We start from the raw sequence: 26,999 nt of genomic DNA, 5'->3' as shown, positions 1-26,999 counted from the left end.
ATCGAAAAGCCTGTAATAAAAAAAAGTACAAGATGTCTCATCAGATATTACAATTGCATGAAATGCAGAATTTGATTTCAATACATATGACTGTACCATGTTCTGCAATGTTCAAGCAGATGCTTGAAAGTGGGAAAAAGGCAGTTAGCAGCGGAGAGTCCATTGTAAACAGAAGGATAGGGTTTCGAGCAGGTGACTTCACTCCCTTGAGTAAGCGACGATAGCACTACACTGACAAATGAATATGAAATTCCACTTTATACACCAAACAGGCACCTAAATTTCTAGTCTGGCATATAAGTATGCACAATGACAAATCCATCAGGTACCCATCATGTATCCTCTATACCCATGACATTTTTAAATGATTTCCAAACAAACAGGACAAGGATACACCCACTCCAGCTTCAGCTTCTCAGAAGGCAGTTCTGACTTCATTTCGTCATAATTTGTTACATCAGAAGGAATGTACATTGTGATCGGACGCCCACGCATGAACATCTTGATCATATCGCCCTCTGTTCAAAAAAAAAACCTCCCGTTAGCTTTAAAACTATTTATATGTTTTGTAATTGGTCAAGATAGTTTTTCATGCTACAAGCAATGCAGAGTATGTGGCTATCCTTTGAGATAAAAAGCAGTTAGGTATTTACATTTGCTGAAATAAAAAGTTAAGTCTTGGGTCATGACATTTGAAACTTTTTAAATTGTGTTAAACTGTAGACGACATAAATTGGCCACTTTAAAATCTTGGAAGTGTTTTCTCTAAAGCAAATTACTTTGAGCTATTAACATATAAGCGAGAAACAACAATTTATACCAGAGAATGATCTATAGATTGATTTCTGACAATGCCACAGATAGCTTTCTGGTTTCCTACCTAATTTCTTCTTTTGAAAATTAAAGTTGCAAACCCTCAAATTATTTCAGGAGTACTACCCTTTATGCTGCAAAACTAGGCACAAAAATGGGTAACAATGCTATTGAATTAGTGGGCAAAATAAAGTCTTATGAATGGGTTTAGCATACATATGCTATCACACAGAAATTTCTGGGCTATTGATTTAAAATGGGCAAAATGAGTAAAATAGTAAATATGCCAAAGTAAGGTTTACATATCATACAGGCTAGTTAAAGGCAGGAATTGGTCAATAAGGGAAGTCCAGAGCGTAGAGCCCAGATGACACGACTCTCAATGGTGGGGCGAAGGAAGTAAGTGATGTACAAGAGGCCAGAGTAGGAGGAATGCAGAGCTCTCAAAGGGCTGTCGTCTTGGAATAGGTTACAGCGATAGGGAAGGGTGAAGATAGGGAAGGATCTGAACATGAGGATGAGAATTTTAAAAATCGAGGTGTTGGTGCACCAGGAGCCAATGTACGTCAGCGAGCACAGAAGTGATGAGGATGAGCAGGACTTGGTACAAGTTTGGATGCAGAGATGGTCGATGGTACTGAGGTGGAAGTAGCAGTCTTTATGATGAAGAGGAAGTTCATCTCATGGTCAAATAGGATGCCGAGGTTGCAAACTGTCTCGTTCAGCCGGAGACAGTGACTAGGGAATAAAATTTGCGGTGGGATCAAAAGACAATGACTTTGGTCTTCTGTTTTCCGAATGTTTAAATGGACGAAATTTAAGCTCAATCAGAACTGAATTTCGCACCAGCGGTAAGAACACAGAAGTAGTAGAGGATTTGAAAACGGTAGCACCGAAATAGAACTGTCACCAGTGTAAATATGAAATCTGATACAGTGCGTTCAGAAGACGCCATCGAGAAGCACTATGTAGATAGGAAATGGGGTGATAGGTTTTGGCGGGGAGGGGGGGGGGGGGGGCGGCAGGATACATCCTTCTGGCATTCCAGAAGTAACGGCGTGGAGGGAGAAACCATTACAACGTAATCCCTGGCTATGACTGGATAGGCAAGGATTGAACTAGGAACATAAATATTTAGAAAAACAAGAAAAAGAGCTATTAAGCATTTATTTTTTTCTTTAATTTAGGTCTATGCATAGAGCCTGTTCTGATAATCTCATCTATCCGCTACACTGGCGCCAAGCCAATATTAATCACTCTAACAGAAATCCATCTCTAGAATTTATAAATGGAAAATAAATTTTCAAGAACATAAAAAAGCAGGATAACTGTGCTCTTTTGAGCTAAAATAGAACTTTCAAACTTTGTTCCATATTTATCTATTTAATTTGGATTACATAAACCTATCCCTTAACATGTCATGACCCAAGGAGGTCTCCATTTCACCACCTGCAGTTAATCAGCCAAGCCATTTGGTTATTTATGCCAACAGTAAGTTAAGCAAGCACCATGCAAATTAGGAAGTGAAATGAAGGAAACACGGTCAGAATTACAAAAAAAAGCCTCTATTCTGCCCATCTTTTCTTCCAATGCATTCATCAGGAAACCTTCATTTAATAGATTTAGCACACTTGAACTAGCACCTAAGCATAGGTGACAAGAGAGAGTGAATTGGAGGGGAAAGAGAGTACTGTTTATAGAAAATAAATGGGAAGTTGGTATATATCAAATCAAATTGCATAGGAAAAGTTAAAAATTGTCAATATTAACTTAGTTTGCTAAATACAAATTAGGAGCGTTTCTTTACTGAATTGTGAACTGTCAAATTGGAACATTAATGAAATTTATACCATTGATTTTTTAAAAATTCTCATTTAACTGAAAAAAGCTTAAAATTCCTAAGAATTTGGAATCAATGAAAATTCATTTAAAGACAGCTCAGCTTTAATGTGTTCTGGGTGATTAACTACTTTGGAATTTTTAACAACTGAATGTAATATATAAAATGTATTATGTATAGGTGCATGTGGATAACTAATTTCAGTGTTGTAAGAAAGATATTTCCTTTATAGTTCAGTGGATAAGAAGCCCCAAGCATCCAAAGGTTGTGCATGTGTACTCCACAAGTCATTTTACCGCATTTCATCATTCTATTTAAATCCAATATTGTTAAAACTATCCTGAACTATTACTTAGATTGCGTTCCTTCAAAATTCACCAAATCATAAGTTAGATTGGCTTACAGAAATTATGTAAAGAAAACAGGGCAACAAACAGTGTCACCAATTACAAACACTTCCATTAGTAAACGTGTTAATTAACTTATTCAAAACTAGTAGATACGGAACTAATTCTATTTCAGGTAAAGTTTGGAATCTTCGGAATGATTTGAAATAAGAATCATCAAGAATAACTGGAAATCCACCAACTCTACCGATACCTTGTTCAGCACATTACTAATTATTTAAATGTCGTGAATTGTTATTGCACGCCTTTTGCAATGTGTCAAAATCAATCTTTAAGCGATGTAAATCAATATTCAGGCCAAACTATACGCTTCAAATTTAAAATTCTATGGATACAGCATCTGCTAGAAAATAAGATAAAAAATTACTGCACTGTATTGTACAAAACAAACTATTAGCTACCCAGGCCGAAAACTAGATGACTATGAGCAATCAACAGTTTGAAGTCAGTCATTAGGAGGCTATCTAGCAGCCAGCAGCAGGTCGTAGTATTTTTGTTGGGCCAGGAGGAACATTCTATTTTCTCCTGGTCCCAAAATAATTCCCCCAATAATGTTCCAGGTGTTTTTCGGATCGCTCTTAGGAGGTTCCGTTAAGGGCCACTAGTTAGGCCACTCATGACCCAGTATGAAGGTACTGCATGCACTGCTATTTCTACTTGAAAATTGCAAACAGGATCCAACAATTGGCTTGGGATTCCTATTTGCATATGCAGGCAGCTTCCCGCTTATTTCCACTGAGAGTACCTGATGAGCCTGAAATTCATATAAGGTGGGCCTAGGCGTCAAAGCTGCGACTGCTGTACCCGTCATTTTCAACTGCTGTACGTCTCATACTGGGGTGACTGACAGTTGAAAATTCTTCCTCCTATTTCACAGTCAGCAAAGGAAACTTGCATCCAATCAGTCTGAATCTAATCTGAACCCAGGTCCTGAAGATGGGGGACCAGTACTTATCCGCTGCACCACCAAGCACCCTGTTCCCAACTAATGCAGTTTCCAACACTGCACAGCTAATATTCCCTACCTTTGCAACAAAGGCAACTGTCGCACCTTTATTGACCACACCGGCTGGGATCAACTAATTCAGAACAGATTAGGGACAGTACCAGGAAGCCTTCTAGTCTGTATAGCTCAGTGCTACAATACATGGTGCATTTATCCACTGAGCTAACAATGGAACTCTGACTGGCTTAAGTCTAAGCCTTCAGATTGGTAGATAGCATACTTGTAGTTAGACAATGTACGTACTTGTCAGGTGACATTGGCCATTGAGTTTTTCTAAAACTTGGATCACCATGGGAATGGTAGCATAGTGATAATATTACTGGACTTGTAATCCAGAGGTCTGGACTAATGCTTTGGAGACAAGTTCTAATCTCACCATGGCAGCTGGTGGAATTTAAATTCAATTAATTAATACATCTGGAATAAAAAGCCAGTCTCAGTAGCGGTCACCATGAAATACTGGATTGTCGTGAAAAGCTAGCTGGTTCACTAATGCCCTGTAGGGAAGGAAATCTGCTGTCCCTACCTGGTCTGGCCTACATGTCACTCCAGTTCCGCTACAATGCGACTGACTCCAGTTCCGCTACAATGCGACTGACTCCAGTTCCGCTACAATGCGACTGACTCCTAGCAAGCCCCTCAGTTGTATCAAGCTGTTACAGAAAAGTTGAAGAATAAAAGCTGGCATCGACCTAGCCACCAGAAAAGGCAAAGGCAGTCCTGCCCAGTCGACTCTGCAAAGACCTCCTCACTAACAGCTGGGGACTTATGCACAAACTGGGAAAGCTGTCCCACAGACTAGTCCAGCAACAGCCAGACAGTCATACTCACCGAATCATATCTTACAGTCAATATCCTAGACGCCTCTCATCACCATCCCTGGGTATGTCCTGTTCCATCAGACGTAGTGGTACACAGTTGGGAGGGAGTAGCCCTGGGAGTCCTCAACATTGCCTGTGGACTCCGTTGGCAAGGAAACCTCCTGCTGATTATCACCTATTGCCCTCCCCCAACTGATGAATCAGTACTCCTCCATGTTGAACACCACTTGGAAGAAGCACTGAGGGTAGCAAGGGCACAGAATGTACTGTGGGGTGGGGGACTTTAATGCCCATCACCAAGAGTGGCGTCATCACTACTGACCGAGCTGGCTGAGTCCTGAAGGACATATCTGCCAGACTGGGCCTCTGGTAGGTGGTGAGAGAACCAAGAGGAAAAATCTTTCTCCCCGTGTCCCACGACTCTCAGTCCCCGTTCTTTACCTGACCCTCACCAATATACCTGTTTGAAGATGCATCTGTCCAGGATAGCCTTGGTAGGAGTGACCCCTTCACAATCCTTGTGGTGATGTTGTCCCATCTTCACACTGAGGACACCCTCCATCATGTTGTGTGACATGACCACCATGCGAAATGGAATAGATGCAGAACAAATCTAACAGCTCAAGGCACTGTGGGCCATCAGCAGCAGCGGCGGAATTGTATTCCACCACATTCTGTAACCTCATGGCCTGGCATGTCCCTTACTCTACCATTACCATCAAGCCAGGGGATCAACCCTTGTTCAATAAGAAGTGCAGGGGAGCATGTCAGGAGCAGCACGAGGTATATCTAAAAATGAGGTGCCAAACTGATGAATAACACAGGACTACATGCATGCACAGCACCACATGCATGCTAAACAGTGGAAGCATCTGTTACCCCCACCCCCCCCCACCATCAACAGAGAGAAAGTGATCCCACAACCAGCGATTAGATCAAGGCTCTGCAGTCCTGTCACATCCAGCCTTCAATGGTGAACAATTAAACAACTAACGGGAGGAGGAGGCACCACAGACATCCTTATCAATGATGGGGGAGCCCAACATGTCAGTGCAAAAGACAAGGCTGAAGCATTTGCAAACATCTTCAGCCAGAAGTGCCGAGTGGATGATACATCTTGGTCTCTTCCTGAGGTCCCCAGCATCATAGATGCCGTCTTCAGCCAATTCGATTCACTCCACGTGATACAAGAAATGGGTGAAAACACTGGATACAGCAAAGGCTATGGGCCCTAAAAACATCCTGGCTATAATACTGAAGACTTCTGCTCCAGAACTAGCCGTGCTCCTAGCCAAGCTGTTTCAGTACAGCTACAACACTGGATGTAGAAATTGCCCAGGTATGTCTTGTACACAAAAAGCAAGAGAAACCCAATCGGGCTTATTAATGACCCATCAGTTTACTCTCAAAGAGATGGAAGGTGTCGTTGACCGTGCTTTCAAGCAGCATTTACTTAGCAATAACTTGCTCACCAATGCTCATTTTGGGTTTTGCCAGGGCCACTTGGCTCCAGACCTCATTGCAGCCTTGGTCCAAATATGTGCAAGAGAGCTGAATTCAACAGGGGAGGTGCAGTTCTTGATATCAAGGCAGTATTTGAATGAGTGTGGCATAAAGGAGCCCAAGCAAAATTAAAGTCAATGTGAATTCTAGGGAAAACTCTCCATACTGGTTGCAGTCACACAAAGCACAAAGGAAGATGGTCGTGGTTGTTTGAGGCCAATCATCTCAGCCCCAGGACATTACTTCAGGAGTTCGTCAGGGTAGCGTCCTAGACCTAACCATCTTCAGCTGCTTAATCAATGACCTTCCCTCCATCATAAGGTCAGAAGTGGGGATGTTTGCTGACGGTTGCACAATGTTCAGTACTATTTGCAACTCCTCAGATACTGAAACAGTCTGTGCCCACATGCAGCAAGACCTGCACAACATTCAGGCTTGGGCTGATAAGTGGCAAGCAATGTCCGCGCAACACAAGTGTCAGGCAATGACCAACTCCAACAAGGGAAAATCTAACTGTCGCATATATTTATTTAATGGCATTATGATCGTTGAAACCCCCCACCATCAACATCCTGGGGGTTACCATTGACCACAAACTTAACTGGACCAGTCATATAAATACTGTGGCTGCAAGAGCTGTCAAAGTCTGGGAAATCAGAGGCAAGTAACTCACCTCCGGATTCCCCAAAGCCTGTCCACCAACTACAAGGCACAAGCCAGGGATGTGGAAGAATACTCTCCACTTTCTTGGATGAGTACAGCTCCAACAACACTCAAGAATGTCAACACCATCCAGAACAAAAACTTCTGCTTGATTGGCACCCCATCCACATTAAACATTCACTCCCTCCCCACCACCGGTGCACAGCGGCAGCAGTGTGCACCATCTACAAGATGCACAGCAGCAACTTGTCAAACCTCCTTCGACAGCACCTTCCAAATCTGCGACCTCTACAAATCTAGAAGGACAGGGCAGCAAATACATGGGAACCCCTTCACCTGAAAGTTCCCCTCCAACCCACTCACTATTCTGATTTGGAACTATATCACCGATCCTTCACTGTCGCTGGGTCACAAACATGGAACACCCTTAACTGCACTGTGGGTGTACCTACACCACACGAATTGCAGTAGTTCAAGAAGGCAGCTCATCACCACCTTCTCAATGGCAATTAGAGATGGGCAACAAAAGCTGGTCTTGCAGGTAATGCTCACATTCCATAATCGATCCCATAATCGAATAAAAAAACTATGCATTTGCAAGCTCAGCCATCTCTGCACTAATGCAGTGTTGCTGAGTTTACCAACAGTCCTGCTCTACAGTAAAATTTTTACGAATCGACGCCACCCAACTCTACCTCACCACTATAATAAAAGCAAAATACTGCGGATGCTGGAAATCTGAAATATAAACAAGAAATGCTGGAACCACTCAGCAGGTCTGGCAGCATCTTGTGGAAAGAGAAGCAGAGTTAACGTTTCGGGTCAGTGACCCTTCTTCGGAACTGACAAATATTAGAAATGTCACAGGTTATAAGCAAGTGAGGCGGGGGTGGGGCAAGAGATAACAAAGGAGAAAGTGTAGATTGGACAAGGCCACATAGCTGACCAGAAGGTCATGGAGCAAAGGCAAACAATATGTTAATGGTGTGTTGAAAGACAGAGCATTAGTACAGATAGGGTGTTAACGGACTGAAGATTAAACAGCAGCAAGTAAAAACATGAAAAAAAAACCATGAGAAAAAACCTCACCACTATCTCTCTTGACTCCTGCACTGTTGCTAAATTATCAAACTGCTTATCTAACATCCAGTACTGGATGAGCAGAAATTCCCTCCAATTAAATATTTGGAAGACTGAAGTGATTATCTTCAGTCCCAACTACAAACTTCGTTCCCTAGCTGCTGACTCTATCCCTCTCCCTGGCAACTGTCCGAGGCTGAACCAGACTGTTCGCAATCTTGGTGCCAAATTTGACTTCAAGATGAGCTTCCAACCACATATCTGCGTCATCCCGAAGACTGCACCTCTGCAACATCACCTATCTCAACTCATCCATGCCTTTGTAACTTCTAGACTCGACTATTCCAATGCACTCCTGACTAGCCTCCCACACTTTACCCTTCGTAAACTTGAGGTCATCCAAAACTCTGCTCCCTACACGCTTACTCACACCAAGTCCCGCTCATCCATCACCCCTGTGCTTGCTGACCTACATTTGCTCCTAGTCAAGCAACACACAGATTTAAAAATTCTCATTCTTGTTTTCAAATCCTTGCATGGCCTCGCCCCTCCCTATCTCTGTAACCTCCTCCAGCCCCACAACCCTCAGATATTTGTGTTCATCTCATTTTGGCTACTTCAGCATCCCTGATTTTAATTGCTCCACCCTTGGTGGTCATGTCTTCAGCTGCCTAGGCCCCAAGTTCTGGAATTCCCTTCGTAAACCCCTCAGCATCCCTACCTCTCTTTCCTTCTCGAAGACACTCCTTAAAACCTACCTCTTTGGCCAAGCTTTTCGCCATCTGCCCTAATGTCACCTTATTCGCCATGGTGTCAAATGTTGTTTTTTTAACACTCCTGTGAAGCTCCTCGGGACGTTGTATTACGTTAAAAGTGCTACATAAATACAAGTTGTTAACTATACTTTTAAGCTCAGATATGGACATATCAATCATAAAAAAGATTCTTGTGCAGGTAACTGGAGACTTCGGTTGGACAAAAAATCTCAATTATACAACTAACTTGTTATTTAAAAAGAATGTACAAAGCACATCTCAGAATTTCTTTCTTTTCTCATATGAGAAGCACCTTAAAAACGTTGTACTTTTAAGCATGCAGCAACCCATAAAACATCCTGTAGCACTACTTATCTCTGGCAATCACATTCATTTGTACAGATTTCAAATACACATTGTTTTATGCCTCCTGAATAAAAATGCACAGCACAAAACTACCACAGTTAAGCACTAAGTTGATGTCAAAAATCATAAGCAATGCTGAGTATGGAAGCTATTCTGGTGCAGTAAAAAGGAAATCAGAGTTTGAATCCTAAACAGACATTGCTGTCCTGGTGAAAACAATTGGCATCATTTTACCAGGTACATGTAAATAGATGCACAATAAATTTAAGAGCGGAACCGTTATTATGCCAAACCTTACATCTGCAAGTAAAAACAATATTTAAATGTTATTTGAAAACTAAACCGCCTGTAAAAAAAATGCAGTCCCATCACATCTGTTGCGGAACAATCTGTCCCACAGCAGAATCAGCAGATATAAAAAAATGAGTTTTTTTAGATCATACCATTTCCTATTGTTAGAAGAACTTGGGCACATTAAAACAAAACTCCCTAAAAAGATGACAATGACTTTTTGAGGCACATCTTAAGGGATGTTTACTCTGTATTACTCTAGGAGTGCTGAACGGTAACATTGGATGCGAGAAATAGAGTGGCAAGGGAGTTCCACTTTCCAGCAATGACTTTCATTATTGCAACAAGCACAAATCTCATTCAAAATTTAGAGAAAATACTCTTTGGCAGTTATTTTAGTAGTGGTTAATTAGAAGCAATATTTTTGTTTTATTAAGTATATTAAATCTCGGGCTACAGACATCCCCATGATTCTCATCTCCAGATGATAATGGTGCACAATAGAAGCAATGCAGCTGACAATATGGTCTTTGGTGCTGGCTGCGCTGCTCTACTTTGGGCACCATTATCCTGCAATAAGGAGCATTGAGGTCTGATGAGCACACAATGTACACTACACTTGATACAAGAGTCAAGGGGAACGTAGGAGCAGGAGTAGGCCGTTCAGCCCATTGAACCTGCCCCGCCATTCAATACGATCATGGCTGATCATCTACTTCAATGCCTTTTTCCCACACTATCCCCTTATCCCTTTATGTCATTGGCATTTAGAAATCTGTCAATTCCTACTTTAAACATAGTCAATGACTGAGCTTCTACAGCCCTCTGGGATAGAGAATTCCAAAGATTCACAACCCTCTGAGTCAAGAATTTTCTCCTCATCTCAGTCCTAAGTGGCTTCCCCCTTATTTTGAAATTGTGCCTCCTAGTTCCAGACTCTCCAACCAGGGGAAACATCTTACCTGCATCTACCCTGTCTATCCCTTTAAGTATTTTGTAGGTTTCAATGAGTTACCTCACATTCTTCGAAACCTGAGAGAATACAGGCCCAGTTTTCCTTTACAGGACAGTTCCACCATCCCAGGAACAAGTCTGGTGAACCTTCGTTGCACTCCCTCTATGGCAATAATATCCTTCCTAAGGTAAGATGATGAAAACTGCACACAGTACTCCAGGTGCGTTCTAACCAAGTTTCCATACAATTGAAGCAAGACTTCACTACTCCTGTACTCAAATCCTCTTGCAATAAAGGCTAACATGCCATTAGCCTTCTTAATTGCTTGCTGCACTTGCATGCAAGCTTTCAGTGACTTATTGACAAGAACACACAGGTCCCTCTGTACATCTACACTTTCTAATCTCTTACTCGTTAAGAAATACTCTGCACATCTGCTCCTCCTACCAAAGTGGATAACCTCACATTTTTCCACATTATATTCCATCTGCCATGTTCTTGCCCACGAAGTCTGTCCAAATCCCCTTGAAGCCGCTTTGCATTTTCCTCACAACACACATTCCCACCCAGTTTTGTGTCATCCGTGAACTTGGAAATATTACCTTTGGTCCCCACATCCAAATCATTGATATATATTGGGAACAGCTGGGAGCAAAGTAGGATCTTTGCTGTTCCCCACTAGTCACAGCCTGCCAACACGAGAATGACCCGTTTATTCCTACTCTCTGTTTCCTGCCCATTAACTGACTCTTAATCCATGCCAGTATATTACCTCCTATCCTATGTGCTTTAATTTTGCTAACCAACCTCCTGTGAGGGACTTTATCAAAAGCCCTCTTAAAATCCAAGTACACTACGTCCAACGACTCCCCTTTATCAATTCTGTTAGTAACATCCTCAAAAAACTCCAACAGGTTCGTCAAACATGATTTCCCACTCATAAATCCATGATGACTCTGCCCAATCAGATCATTATTATCCAACTGTCCATTTATCACATTCTTTAGAATACATTCAAGCATTTTCCCGACTACTGATCTAAGGCTAACAGGTCTGTAGTTCCCTGTTTTCCATCTCTCTCTCTCCCTTCTTAAATAGTGGGGTGATATTTGCTACCTTCCAATCTGCAGAAACCGTTCCAGAAACTATAGAATTTTGGAAGATGGCATCCACTATCTCCATAGCTACCTCTTTCAACACTCTGGAATGTAGAATATCAGGTCCCAGGGACATATCAACCTTCAGCCCATTACTTTCTCCAACACAGCCTTCCTATTAATACTAATTTCCTTCAATTCTTATTATCCCTTGTCCCTTGGATCTCTAAATCTGGGAGATTTCTTGTATCTTCCTCAGTGAAGACAGACACAAAGTAATCATTTTGCTTCTCAGCCACTTCTCTACTTCCCATTATAAATTCTCCTGACTCAGCCTGTAATGGACCCACATTTGTCTTAACCAAACATTTCCTTTTTATGTAGCTACAGAAGCTTTTACAACCCATTTTTATGTTTTTTGCTAGTTTACCTTCATATTCTCCCTTTCTTTATCAGTTTCTTGGTCCTCCTTTGCTGTACTCTAAAATCCTCCCAATCCTCAGGCTTACTACTATTTCTGGCAACTTTATAGGCCTTTTCTTTTCATCTTATACAATCCTTAACTTCCTTTGTTAGCCACGGTTGATTTCCTTTACTTTGGGGTTTTTGTGCCTTGAAGGAATGCTGTAAACTAGGTAATATTTCTTTAAAGACTATCCATTGCCTATGTACTGTCATACCTTTTAATGTATTTTCACAATCCACCTGAGCCAATTTGCCGTTTATACCTTCATAATTTCCGTTGTTCAAAATTTAACACCCTAGCTTCAGATTGAACTACCTCACTTTCAAACATAATGTACAATTCTATCATATTATGGTCACTCATCCCTAAAGGTTCTTTTACAACATTAGCCTTTTCTCATTACATAATACTAGATCTAAAATAGCCTGTTCTCTAGTCGGTTCCTCAACATACTGTTCTAGAAAACCAACCCCAACACACTCCAGAAACTCATCCTCTGCAGCATTAGTGCTCATTAGGTTTACCCAGTCTATGTGCTGACTGATGTCACCCATGATTACTGTATTACCCATGCTACATGCTTCTCTAATCTCCTGATTAATACCATGCCCCACACTACCACTACTGTTTGGTGGCCTATAAACAACTCCTACCAATATTTGCTGCCCCTTGCTGTTTCTTGGCTCCACCCAAACAGATTCCACATTTTGTTCTTCAGATCGGAGATCCTCCCTTACTAATGTATTGATCCATCCCTTATCAGCACACCACCACCTCCTTTTCCTTTTTTCCTGTCCTTCTTAAATGTCAAATATCCTTGAATATTCAGTTCCCAGTCTTGGTTACCCTGCAGCCATGTTTCTGTGATGGCAATTAGATCATGCCCATTTACCTCTATTTGTGCCTTTAAGTCATCTACCTTGCTGCAAATGCTGCATGCATTCAGGTACAGTGCCCGTAACCTTGTCTTCGCATTATTCCAGAAGCTCTTTTAGCACTCAGAGCCTGTATACATGCTAAGGCCCACAAAAAATCTTAAACACTCCATTCAGTGCCTGCATGAAACAGCACTACAAATGATTTTTGTTCTGAAAGGGGCTCACTCATTAGCAGTTACTGTCAGTACTTGCTGCTTATTTTTCCATCCAAACGTTTTTGCTCTTCAACTCTATAGCTGCTTTGCCAGAAATAATATAGTCAACATTTTAAAGCTGTGCTTCATCTGTTAGACCAGACAGCTTCCCCAGTGATATTTCATACAAAGCTGCCTACAGGCATCTGTCACTAGGCACTCCTGTGTATTTTCAGGTTTTGGAGGAGGAGGCATGTGATACAGATACGCTTACATTTAGATGCACAATTAGGGCTCATCCTTATGCTCCACTTATGTTTACTGTGTTAAATAATCATATCTAAACATGCCTAGATAACTGCAAGCAGACATTATAGGCTTGATTTTAATCTGAGGTGACATTGTGAGCGTCAAGCTTGCCTTGACTCGCCAATGTGAGGCCAGGCCTTTTTGACTTCTGGGTCTCATTTAACATGTTATTTTATTCATTCACAGGTAAGGCCAACATTTATTACCCATTCCTAAATAGACCAATCGCTCCTGACTGCACCTAGCGTCAATCACATCAGGTTGTTGAATTACAGAATTATTACAGCACAGAAAGAGGCACCAGCTCGCCAAAAGAACAATTCACTCAGTTCCATTCCCCCACCTTCTCCCCGTAATCCTACACATTCTTCCTTCTCATATAACAGTCTAATTCCCTTTTGAACGCTTCAATTGAACCTGCCTCCACCACACTCACAGGCAGTGCATTCCAAACCTTAACCACTCGCAGCATAAAAACACTTTTCCTCATGTCACTTTTGCTTCTCTTACCAAATAAATCTGTGCCCTCTTGTTCTCGATCCTTTTATGAACGGGGACAGTTTCTCTATATCTACTAGTCAAACTTGAGTGTTTGGGCCAAGAGGCCACAGTCGGGGAACCATACGAAAGGTCCGCGGCTGTCAGTTAAGTGTTGGGGGTGCTGTTGGTGGAGGTAGGGGTAGGCTATTGAGGTTGGAGAGGGACTTCAGGATCTAGGTTTCCTTGTGGGGACAGGGGTTAAAAATTAAGGCTTAAGATTTCCAAAAGAGCACATCACAAAACTGCACACTCATGTAGCTATGCCTTGAAAACTATTTCAAGACAAGGAAGGCTCATTCTTTAGAGGTTCTACCACCAATGCTGTTCCCTCATGAACAGAAAGAAGTTTCACTCCATGAATGTACAACTGATCTGTAACCAAATGAAGAGAAGTAATAATGCTACCATTACAATTTTCTTGATTCATTTTACACCAATGCACAGTACCACCATCATTAGAAAAGCCAGAAAAATTAAATGGATGGCGAACAGAGACCAAGGCTTTCTACTGCAATCAGAGCTGCTTACCCCATTGGGCGCACAAGAGAGATGTAATGAGGTACACACAGACCATCAGCATCCTTAATTATCTGTTTTATTAACTGTGCATGTGTGTGTGTTTATTTCCTGAGGAAATTCAGCCCTCAGGGGGTTAACTAATCCTTGAAAAACTTGCTCGTCCACTTGTAGTACAACAATATGGTTCAAAGAACAGCACCCTTGCTGAAATCAACTAAACAAAAGCTGACTTGGACAAGAGGAAACAGGGAGGAACTTAACAGAAAAATAATATCCGGCTGCACAGATCTGGCAACACCCGGCCATGGGGAATTCTTTGTTTCTACTGTTTGAGGCAAAAAAAAAAAAGGGTTCAAAAATGTTTGCATCCTAAATGATATCCTAAAAGCTTTAAGCTTCTGTACAATCTAAAAATAAAGGTTGCATTTCCTAGATATTTGAAAAAGTTGATAGTACCTGTACCTTATTCAATCAAATGCTTTACACTTAATCATCTTCAAAATTCACAGCAAGAATAACAATGTGATCATCAGGTTTAAAACAAATGATGAAACACCACTTTAAATTAACTTTACAAGGTTAATGGCAAATATACAACTTTACACATTCAATCAATCCTCATTGCCACAATCACACACCTTGCAAAATGGCACATTCTGGGTCGAATTTAATGAGCCTGGCAGCGGACCTGGAAACAGGTGGCGTTCCATGCGTCACGAGTGGTTGCGCCGCTGCGATTACGCAGCAGGTGGCCATTTAGTATAATGGAGGCGCTGGTCACGTGACGAGGCGGGATTCGAGAAGCCAATTACAGCATCAGCTGACAGATGATCAGGTGCTGGCGCCATCTTTAAAAGCCTGCCAGCCCTGCAATTACTCTTGCCTTAAAGTTAATAGAAGCTCTGTGTACTGTGAAGCATAAAAATTTACAGCATTATTTCCTACACCACCCAAACCTCGAGGAAGGCCCCGATTGGCCGAGGTTAGACCAAGGATGGCCCCACGCTTCAGTGATGCCTCCCTGCAGATTCTCCTTCAGGCTGCAAGGGAAAGGCAGGAGATTTTCTTCCCCAGCGATGGAGAGAGGTCTTCCCACCTGACCAAGCAAGCCTGGGAGGAGATTGCAGAGGTCAGCAGCCGTGGGGTCACCCGACACAACTGGGTCCAGTGCAGGAAGAGGGCCAATAACGTCCTGCATTCAGCCAAGGTGAGTGCTATGTTCCATGCTCTTTTTGGGGTTTGTATGTGACTACGCGTCAGGATGTGTGACATCGTGAGGGTGACACTGCCAGGGTGCTAACAGAGAGATTATAACCTCATCATGACAGATGCATGGCTGCATCTGGGCCACATGCCACCTTCGTTCATTGATCGCCCCCAGTAAATCTCATGACAGCGTGCATCAACATGAGATAGATCAGATCCCTCACTTGGGGACATATTGTCATAGTAGTACTTATACAATTTATAATTTCTCCATCCTTCCTCTTGCAGGAGAAGTCCCATAACAGGAGAGGTGTGGCCAGGACTAGCGAAAGGGATCCCTGACATTTATCCACTAAACCATGCCGCAGTAGAGGCTTTAGAACTGGTGGGGAGCCAGGGCGGATGCGCAATATCTGACAGAGAGACTGGAGCCCCTGCGCAAGAGTGATTATTGCCATTCATCAAAATATTCATGAATTATGGAGAACCACAACAGGCATGTTTGGGATAACAGGATATTTGCAGATAAACCCACACATTTCTGTTCTGTCATGCAGGTCAGCATTTGCAGCTGACTGCAACCACAGAGGGACATCCTAATCGATCAGCACTAGAATCAGGGTCATAGCTGGTTAGAGCATTGCACACGTGCCAGAGCAGCTGGCTGAGGCTGAGACAGCCGGGAGCTCCAACAGTCGGAGGACTGCGGTTGGCCAGGCCCAAACTGAAGCCCGGACTTATGACGAGCCTTTGGTGTTCTCAGCACAGGGCATGCTGGAGTTGCACAGAGGGGTAAGGCCACAACTGGCAGAGATGCCAGAGACCATGCACAGCCATGAGCGGATGATGGAGGAGTCCATCCATACCATGACTACTTCTGTGTCCCAGGCATACGAGCACATGGCTTCCTCCATCGAGAGGTTGGCGACCTTCATGAAGCGCCAGATTCCACAGATGCGCGAGGACCTACGTGCGATCGCTTTGGCCATGAGCTCAACTGAGCAGTGGCAAGGCGCAAGAAGGACGAGGAGCCTGGAGACTTCTCCCGCTTCTCGGCCTTCTCTGGTCAGCAGGGAGGTTCCAGCGAGCCTTGAAAGGGAGGAGGAGAGGCTGCCCTCCACATCTGGGGGCTCCCCTCTGGGGAACAGCTCCTCAGCCCCTCTGCCAGCGAGCCCAGATCCAGCAGCCGTGCAGGAAACCCTCAGCCAGCTGGGGTCCTCTAGGCCTCAGGCACTCAGATGACAGCTGCCAAAGTCATCTCAGCCCAAGGGGCATCCTGATAAGCAATGCCTCCAGTACCTTTGCTAGGGTAGGGGTCATACATCACATAGGAGCACCCACAAACGTATTAAGAAAAGCACCTAGCCACACTTGGGGATTCACGGGTGTTGCAAATATGTTGCTTGGAATTTAATTAAACATTCTTTTGTGTCAATCATTAGCCATCATTGTGTGAAAACCATGTTCCATCATGTCTTAATTGAGAGCTTCTGACATCCATTCTATCCCTTATGCAGTGCCAATGTGACCACAGTCCTTATAATCATGGCAATGTGACTGCAGATCTCATTAACCTATGTTCTCTGTGGTTGCAGCTGATCAGCATTCAGGGAACACAGATGGAAAGGAGGCAGAAGACTGCATGCATGAAGGTATCTTTATTGGATTTTCAGTGAGTGGACATCAGGGTGGCTGAAAGCGAGCCATTGAGGTTATCTCTTGCCTCCTTTACACATTGCTCAACATGTCTGGCCTCCATGACTGTATTCTCATCATCCATTGCTGCTTGCCCCTGTCTCTCCTCTGCATACTCCTTGTCAGAGGATGATTGTCGATCAGGCATATCTTCCTTATGTAAGGCCTCCCCCCTCTGTAGTGCTAGATTGCGCAGAGCACAGCAGACCACCACAATATGTGAGACCCTCGACAGGGCATACAGCAGGGCTCCACCAGATCGATCGAGGCAGCAGAATCCCTGCTCAATGGGTGCTCAGGTGGAGCCGTGGCAAGTGTTGTACCTCTCCTCTGCTGCATTGCAAGGGTTCCTCACAGGCATCAGAAGCCAAGTCTTCAATGGGTAGCACTTGTCCCTGAGAATCTATCCCTGAAGGCGAGGGAGGGAACTGGAAGACGAGCCAGGGGTTGAAAAGCTGAGGCACCTGGGACTGTTGAAGTATATAGGCATTGTGGCTGCTTCCCGGGAAACGGGCACACGCTTGCAGGAAATGCTTTCGATGGTCAGAGACCAGTTGAACGTTGATTGAATGGAAACCCTTCCTGTTGATGAAAGTGGCAGACTGGTCTGGGGGAAGTAAAAACAAGAAATGCTGAAAATACTCAGGTGGTCTGGCAGCATCTGTGGACAGAGAAGCAGAGTTAACGTTTCAGGTCAGTGACCCTTCTTCAGAACTGTGGGAGCCTTGATAGCCATAGGTGTGCAACCTATTACACCTTGCACCTATGGGAATCCAGCTATGGCCCCAAAACTGATGGTCCTCTTGGCCTGACTGTCAGGGTCGGTCCGGTAGGCCTGCCCTCTTGAACAGGGCATTGGTCACCTCCTTGATGCAGTGGTGGGCTGCGGCCTGGGGCCTGGGAGACACATGTCCCTGGAAAATTACAGATGCACAGAAGTTTAGTGCCACAGTAATCTTCAGGACCACTGGCATAGGTTTACCCCCAAATCCCAGAGGTTGAAAGTCGTCCTGCAGAAGGCCACATAAGTCAGTGATGGCTTCTCTGGAGAGCCATAGTCTTTGCTAACGGCGTCGGTCAGACATTTGGAGGTAGCTGATGCGAGTCCGATAGACTCTCTGGCATACGTGTGCCCTTCTTGACCTGGCTGGTTGCTGTTGCTCTCATCATGGAGCTTCAGGGTCAGGCACAGCTGCCTCTTGGGCCTACCTCTGTTGGAGGTACCTCAACACGCCAAGGAAATCCAAAAACACAGGATATATGAAACCCATGGCAGGTGACCTGGGCCCTCAGATCGCTTCAGATACAGAGACAACCCTGCCTTGGCAACTATGCTTATTACTATTTGCTCGGCGGAATGCCTGATGCATCTCAGAACTCAAACTTACTGATGGGCCACCATCTTTTACCGTAGTGTGAGCCATCACACACAGTAACACAGCAGTTACGAAACACGAAAGACCCACTCACACACACAACTTAAACCCTTGCAGAGTGGCTGATACACCCAACCCCTTTGCAGAGGCCCCGACAGAACCATAGAAATGTTACAGCACAGAAAGAGGCCATTCAAGCGCATCGTGTCTGTGTCAGCTGAAAAAGCTAGCCGCCCATTCTAATCCCATCTTCCAGCACCTGGTCCATAGCCTTGCAGGTTACAGCACTTCAGGTGCAGGTCCAGGTATCTTTTAAATGAGCTGAGGATTTCAGCCTCCACCACTGATCCGGGCAGCGAATTCCAGACACCCACCATCCTCTGGGTGAAAAAGGTTTTCCTCATGTCCCCTCTAATCCTTCTACCAATCACCTTAAACCTGTGCCCCCTGGTAATTGACCGCTCCACGAGGGGAAACAGGTGCTTTGTGTCTACTGTATCTAGGCCCCTCATAATTTTGTAACCTCAATTAAGTCACCCCACAGCCTCCTCTGTTCTAAGGAAAACAACCCTAGCCTATCCAATCTTTCCTCATAGCTGCAATTTTCAAGCCCTGGCAATATTCTTGTAAATCTCCTCTGTACTTTTTCCAGAGCAATTATGTCATTCCTATAATGTGGTGACCAGAACTGTATGCAATACTCCAGCTGTGGCCTAACCAGTGTTTCATACAGTCCAGCATTACATCCCTGCTTTTGTATTCTATACCTCGGCCAATAGCAGGAAAGCATTCCATATGCCTTCTTCACCACTTTATCTATTGTCCTGCCACCTTTAATGACCTGTGGACACGCACTCCAAGGTCTCTCACTTCCACTATCCCTCTCAATATCCTCCCATTTATTGTGTATCCCCTTGCTTTATTTGCCCTCACCAAATATATTACTTCACACTTCTCTGGATTTGCCATTTTTCCGCCCACTCAACCAAACCACTGATATCATTCTGGAGTCTATAGCTATCCTCTTCACTATCAACTACACGGCCAATTTTTGTGTCATCTGCAAATTTCTCAATCATGCCTCCCACATTTAAGTCCAAATCATAAATATATGCCAGAAACAGCTAAGGACCCAACACTGAGCCCTGTGGAATGCCACTGGAAAAGGCTTTCTATTTGCAAAAGCACCCATCGACCATTACCCTTTGTTTCCACTCACTGAGCCAATTTTGGATCCAACTCGCCACCTTCCCCTGTATCCCAAGGGCTTTTACATTTTTGACCAGTCTGCCATGTGGGACCTTGTCAAATGCCTTAGGAAGATAGGAACAGGAGCAGGCCATTCAGCCCCTCGAGCCTGTCCCGCCATTCAATGAAATCATGGCTGATCTGCGGCCTAACTCCGTATACCTGCCTTTGGCCCATATCCCTTAATATCTTTGCTTAACAAAAATCTATCTATCTCAGACTTAAAATTAACAACTGTTCTAGCTTCAACTGCTGTTTGTGGGAGAGTTCCAAACCTCTACCAACCTTTGCATGAAGAAGTGCTTCCTAACATCTCTCCTGAATGGTCTGGTCCTAATTTTTAGATTATGCCACCTAGTTTTAGAATCTTCAACCAGTGGAAATAGTTTATCTTTATCTTTGTATGGCATACCGACCTCTAACTTGCAGAGGCTCAGCGCCAACTCTCGGACACATCTTCCTACTTCCCCCGGACAATGACCCCACCACCAAACATCAAGCTACTGTCCACAGGACTGTCACTGACCTCATCTCCTCTGGAGATCTTCCCTCTACAGCTTCCTACCTCATAGTCCCGCAACCCCAGACAGCCTGCTTCTACCTCCTTCTCAAAATCCACAGTGGCGCAGTGGTTAGCACCGCAGCCTCACAGCTCCAGCGACCCGGGTTCAATTCTGGGTACTGCCTGTGTGGAGTTTGCAAGGTCTCCCTGTGTCTGCGTGGGTTTTCTCCAGGTGCTCCGGTTTCCTCCCACAAGCCAAAAGACTTGCAGGTTGGTAGGTAAATTGGCCATTATAAATTGCCCCTAGTATAGGTAGGTGGTAGGGAAATATAGGGACAGGTGGGGATGTGGTAGGAATATGGGATTAGTATAAATGGGTGGTTGATGGTCGGCACAGACTCGGTGGGCCGAAGGGCCTGTTTCAGTGCTGTATCTCTAAAACTAAAAACTAAAGGACTGTCCTGGCAGACCCATTGTGTCAGCCTGTTCCTGCCCCACTGAACTTATTTCTTCCTATCTTGACTATCTTTTCTCCACTAGTCCAATCTCTTCCCACCTACATCCGTGACTCTTCTGACGCCCTACGTCATTTGGACAATTTCCAGTTTCCTTGCCCCAACCGCCTCCTCTTCACTATGGATGTCTAAACTCTCTACACTCCATCCCGTACCAGGATGGTTTGAGGGCTCTCTGCTTCTTCCTTGAACAGAGGCCCAACCAGTCCCCATCCACCGCCACCCTCCTCCGCCTGGCTGAACTTGTTCTCACATTGAACAACTTCTCCTTCAACTCTATTCACTTCCTTCAAGTAAAAGGTGTTGCTCTGGGTACCCGCAAGGGTCCTAATTATGCCTGTCTTTTTGTGGGATATGTCGAACATTCCTTGTTCCAGTCCTACTCAGGCCCCCTCCCCCAACTCTTTTTCCGGTACATTGATGACTGTATTGGTGCTGTTCCCTGCTCCCGCCCCAAACTGGAAAACTTTATTAACTTTGCTTCTAATTTCCACCCTTCTCTCACCTTTACATGGTCCATCTTTGACACTTCCCTTCCATTCCTCGACTTCTCTGTCTCCATCACCGGGGACAGGCTGTCTACTAATATTCATTAGAAGACCATCGACACCCACAGCTACCTCGACTACACTTGTTCACACCCTGCCTCCTGTAAGGACTCCATTCCATTCTCCCAGTTTCTCCGTCTCAGACGCATCTGCTCTGATGATGCTACCTTCCATGACAGCGCTTTTGATATGTCTTCCTTTTTCCTCAACCGAGGATTCCCCCCAACTGTGGTTGACAGGGCCCTCAACCGTGTCCGGCCCATTTCCCGCACCTCTACCCTCACCCCTTCCCCTCCCTCCCAGAACCGCGACAGGGTTCCCCTTGTCCTCACTTTCCACCCCATCCAAAGGATCATCCTCCGCCATTTCCGCCACCTCCAGCGTGATGCCGCTACCAAATGCATCTTCCCCTCCCTTCCCCTGTCAGCATTCCGAAGGGATCATTCCCTCCGCGACACCCTGGTCCACTCCTCCATTACCCCCACCACCTCATCCCCTTCCCATGGCACCTTCCCCTTCAATCGCAGGAGGTGTAATACCTGCCCATTTACCTCCTCTCCATCCCAGGTCCCAAACACTCCTTTCAGGTGAAGCAGCAATTTACTTGTACTTCTTTCAATGTAGAATACTGTATTCCCTGCTCACAATGTGGTCTCCTCTACACTGGGGAGACCAAATGCAGACTGGGTGACTGCTTTGCGGAAACCCTCCGCTCAGTCCGCAGGCATGACCCCAAGCTTCTGGTTGCTTGCCATTTCAACACTCCCCCCTGCTCTCATGCTCACATCTCTGTCCTGGGATTGCTGCAGTGTTCTAGTGAACATCAACGCAGGCTCGAGAAACAGCATCTCATTTACTGATTAGGCACACGACAGCATGCCGGGACTGAACATGGAGTTCAATAATTTCAGGGCATGATGGGCCCCCCATTTTACTTTTATTTTTTAGTTATTTCTTCTTTTTTATATATTTTTTTGTGTTTATTTTATTTTAGTTTGTTCAGTTTGATTACCCACTGTTTTTTTTTCATGTTTGTACTTGCTGCTGTTCAATTTTCAGTTCGTTAACACCCTATCTGTACTAATGCTTTGTCTTTCAACATATTGTTTGCCTTTGCTCCATGACCTTCTGGTCAGCTATTCTGTGACCTTGTCCTATCTACAGCTATCTCCTTTGTTATCTCTTGCCCCACCTGCTTGCTTATAACCTTTCACATTTCTAATATTTGCCAGTTCTGAAGAAGGGTCACTGACCTGAAACATTAACTCTGCTTCTCTCTCCACAGATGCTGCCAGACCTGCTGAGTATTTCCAGCATTTCTTGTTTTTACTTCAGATTTCCAGCATCCGCAGTACTTTGCTTTTATCTTTATCTAGCCTGTCTTTTCCTGTTAATATCTTGAAGACTTCAAACAGATCACCCCTTAACCTTCTAAATTCTAGTGAAAACAGACCCAATTTGTGTAATCTCTCCTCGTAACTTAACCCGTATAGTCCAGGTATCATTCTTGTAAACCTACATTGCACTCTCTCCAAGGCCAATCTTTGGCCTCCTTATCTCAAGAGACAATGGGTAAGCGCCTGGAGGTGGTCAGTGGTGTGTGGAGCAGCGCCTGGAGTGGCTATAAAGGCCAATTCTAGAGTGTCAGGCTCTTCCACAGGTGCTGCAGAAAAATTTATTTGTCGGGGCTGTTACACAGTTGGCTCTCCCCTTGTGCCTCTGTCTTTTTTCCTGCCAACTGCTAAGTCTCTTTGACTCGCCACACTTCAGCCCCGCCTTTATGGCTGCCCGCCAGCTCTGGCGAACGCTGGCAACTGACTCCCACGACTTGTGATCAATGTCACAGGACTTCATGTCGCGTTTGCAGACGTCTTTAAAGCGGAGACATGGACGGCCGGTGGGTCTGATACCAGTGACGAGCTCGCTGTACAATGTGTCTTTGGGGATCCTGCCATCTTCCATGCGGCTCACATGGCCAAGCCATCTCAAGTGCCGCTGACTCAATAGTGTGTATAAGCTGGGGATGTTGGCCGCCTCGAGACTTCTGTGTTGGAGATACGGTCCTGCCACCTGATGCCAAGTATTCTCCGGAGGCAGCGAAGATGGAATGAATTGAGACGTCACTCTTGGCTGATATACGTTGTCCAGGCCTCACTGCCATAGAGCAAGGTACTGAGGACACAGGCCTGATACACTCGGACTTTTGTGTTCTGTGTCAGTGCACCATTTTCCCACACTCTCTTGGCCAGTCTGGACATAGCAGCGGAAGCCTTTCCCATGCGCTTGTTGATTTCTGCATCTAGAGACAGGTTACTGGTGATAGTTGAGCCTAGGTAGGTGAACTCTTGAACCACTTCCAGAGTGTGGTCACCAATATTGATGGATGGAGCATTTCTGACGTCCTGCCCCATGATGTTCGTTTTCTTGAGGCTGATGGTTAGGCCAAATTCATTGCAGGAAGCCGCAAACCTGTCGATGAGACTCTGCAGGCACTCTTCAGTGTGAGATGTTAAAGCGGCATCGTCAGCAAAGAGGAGTTCCCTGATGAGGACTTTCCGTACTTTGGACTTCGCTCTTAGACGGGCAAGGTTGAACAACCTGCCTCCTGATCTTGTGTGGAGGAAAATTCCTTCTTCAGAAGACTTGAACGCATGTGAAAGCAGCAGGGAGAAGAAAATCCCAAAAAGTGTGGGTGCGAGAACACAGCCCTGTTTCACGCCAGTCAGGATAGGAAAGGGGTCTGATGAAGAGCCGCCATGTTGAATTGTGCCTTTCATATTGTCATGGAATGAGGTGATGATACTTAGTAGCTTTGGTGGCCAATATATCCTTCCTAAGGTGTGGTGCCCAGAACTGCTCACAGTAATCCAAGTGGGGTCTAACCAGGGTTTTGTACAGCTGCAGCATAACCTCTGTCTTTATACTCCAATCTTCCAGATATAAAGGCTAGCATTCCATTAGCCTTTTTGATTATTTTCTGCACTTGCTCGTGGCATTTTAAATATCTATGCACCTGAACCCCCAAGTCTCTTTGGACATCCACTGTACTTAACCTCTTCCCATTTCGAAAGTACCCTGCTCTATCCTTTTTTGGTCCAAAATGGATAATCTCACACTTGCCCACATTGAAATCCATCTGTCACAGTTTTGCCCATTCACCTAGTCGGTCAATATCTCCTTGAAATTTTATGCTATCATCTAGACTGTCTACAATGCCGCCAAACTTTGTATCATCAGTAAATTTGGATACATGACTTACTATGCCATCATCCAAGTTGTTAATGAATAATGTGAATAATTGAGGCCCCAACACAGATCCCTGTGGGACACCACTAATCACATCCTGCCAATCGGAGTACTTACCGATTATCCCCACTCTCTGTTGCCGACCACTCAACCAACTTCCTAACCATGTCAATAATTTGCCCTCAACTCCATGGGTTTCTACCTTAGTTAACAGTCTCTTATGTGGGACTTTATCAAATTTCTTCTGCAAGTCCATATAAATAACATCCATAGACATTCTCCTGTCCACTACCTTAGTCACCTCTTCAAAAAATTCAATGAGATTTGTCAGGCATGACCTTCCCGTCATGAATCCATGCTGGCTGTCCCTGATTAACTGAAATGTTTCTAGGTGTTCAGTCACCCTATCCTTGATTATAGACTCCAGCAACTTGCCCACCACAGATGTCAGGCTAACTGGTCTGTAATTTCCTTGGTTCCCCCTTTCCCCCTTCTTAAAAAGTGGAGTGACATGTGCAACTTTCCAATACAGAGGTACCCCACCTGAATCTAGGGAATTCTGAAAGACTATAGTTAGGGCATCTACAATGTGCTCCCCTACTTCCTTTAACACCCTCAGATGGAAACCGTCAGGTCCTGGGGATTTCCCACTCTTTAGTTCCATTAATTTCCTTGTTACTGATGTTTTACTTAGGTTAATTGTATTAAGTCCCTGTCCCCTATCTGCTATTAATTTTTTCGTGACTTCCAACAAGTTATCCTCCTTTTCAACTGTAAATACTGAGGCAACGTAATTGTTCACCATGTCTGCCATTTCTCCATTATCAATGACAATATCTCCATTTTAAGCTTTTAGTGGGCCTACATTGCACTTGACCACGCACTTTCCCTTCATTTATTTTTTTATTTATTTAGAGATACAGCACTGAAACAGGCCCTTCGGCCCACCGAGTCTGTGCCGACCAACAACCACCCATTTATACTAATCCTAGATTAATCCCATATTCTCTATCACATCCCCACCATTCTCCTACCACCTACCTATACTAGGGGCAATTTACAATGGCCAATTTACCTATCAACCTGCAAGTCTTTTGGAGGTGGGAGGAAACCAGAGCACCCGGTGGAAACCCACACAGACACAGGGAGAACTTGCAAACTCCACACAGGCAGAACCCAGAACTGAACCCGGATCGCTGGAGTTGTGAAGCTGCGGTGCTAACCACTGCGCCACTGTGCCGCCCTCTGTAACTATAAAATTTCTTCTTGTTGATTTTGATGTCCCTTGCAAGTTTCTTTTCATAATCTCTTTTAGTAGCTCTTATAAGCTGATTTGTGACCCTTTGCTGATCTTTGTATCGATCCCATTCAGCCAGATCTGTGCTGCATTTTGTATTTTTGTAAGCCCTTTCTTTTTGTTTTATGCTATCCCTAATCTCTTTAGTTGTCCATGGCTGTTTTTTCTGTGAAGTGGAGCTTTTTCCTCTCAGGGGTATATCCTCACTCTGTATTTCGTTAAATGTTTCTTTAGATATTCTCCACTGTTCTTCAGTCGTTTGACCAATTAACAGATCTACCCAGTTTACCGCGAACAGTCTCTGTCTCATCCTGGTAAGGTCAGCCTTACCCAAGTCTAAAATTCTAGTAGCTGATTCGTGCTTTTCACTTTCAAAAGATACCTTGAATTCGATCATGTTGTGATCACTATTTGATAAATGCTCACACACAGTTAGGCTACTAATTAAATTTGGCTCATTACTCATAACTAAATCTAATATTGCCTGACCCCTTGTTACATCTGGGACATATTGCTGTAGGAAACTATCCAGTACACGTCCTAGAAATTCACTACCTTTCTGACAGGTGCTCGTCTGCCTCTCCCAATCTATGTGTAAGTTAAAATCCCCCATTAATACTACTCTGCCTTTGTTACACACTTGCTTAATTTGTGCATTTATACAATCTAACACCTCAGAACTGCTACCAGGGGGTCTATACACAACACCTATTACAGTTTTAGATCCTTTCTGCTCCTCAATTCCACCCATAAGGTCTACACTGGATGCTTTCCCCTCATTATGTCGTCCCTCACCAATGAGGTGATATTATTTCTAATCGGTAAGGCTACTCCACCCCCTCTGCCATTTTCCCTGTCCCTCC

The 26,999-nt window shown here is 44.3% G+C and overlaps 1 protein-coding gene across 6 annotated transcripts in view; it reads right to left on the bottom strand.

The window, feature by feature from the left end:
* LOC137376482 (echinoderm microtubule-associated protein-like 4) overlaps positions 1 to 26,999 on the bottom strand; it is a 465,004-nt gene that overhangs the window by 141,089 nt on the left and 296,916 nt on the right. For all 6 annotated transcript variants that reach the window (XM_068045141.1, XM_068045140.1, XM_068045139.1 and 3 more), the window contains one exon: positions 395 to 518. In XM_068045141.1, the coding sequence (XP_067901242.1) occupies positions 395 to 518 (124 nt within the window). The remainder of the gene's footprint in view (positions 1 to 394; positions 519 to 26,999) is intronic.

The sequence above is a fragment of the Heterodontus francisci genome, chromosome 13, assembly GCF_036365525.1.
Source record: "Heterodontus francisci isolate sHetFra1 chromosome 13, sHetFra1.hap1, whole genome shotgun sequence".
NCBI lineage: Eukaryota > Metazoa > Chordata > Chondrichthyes > Heterodontiformes > Heterodontidae > Heterodontus > Heterodontus francisci.
The sequence above is the reverse complement of the archived record's forward strand: the minus strand, read 5'-3'. Positions and strand labels throughout refer to the sequence as shown.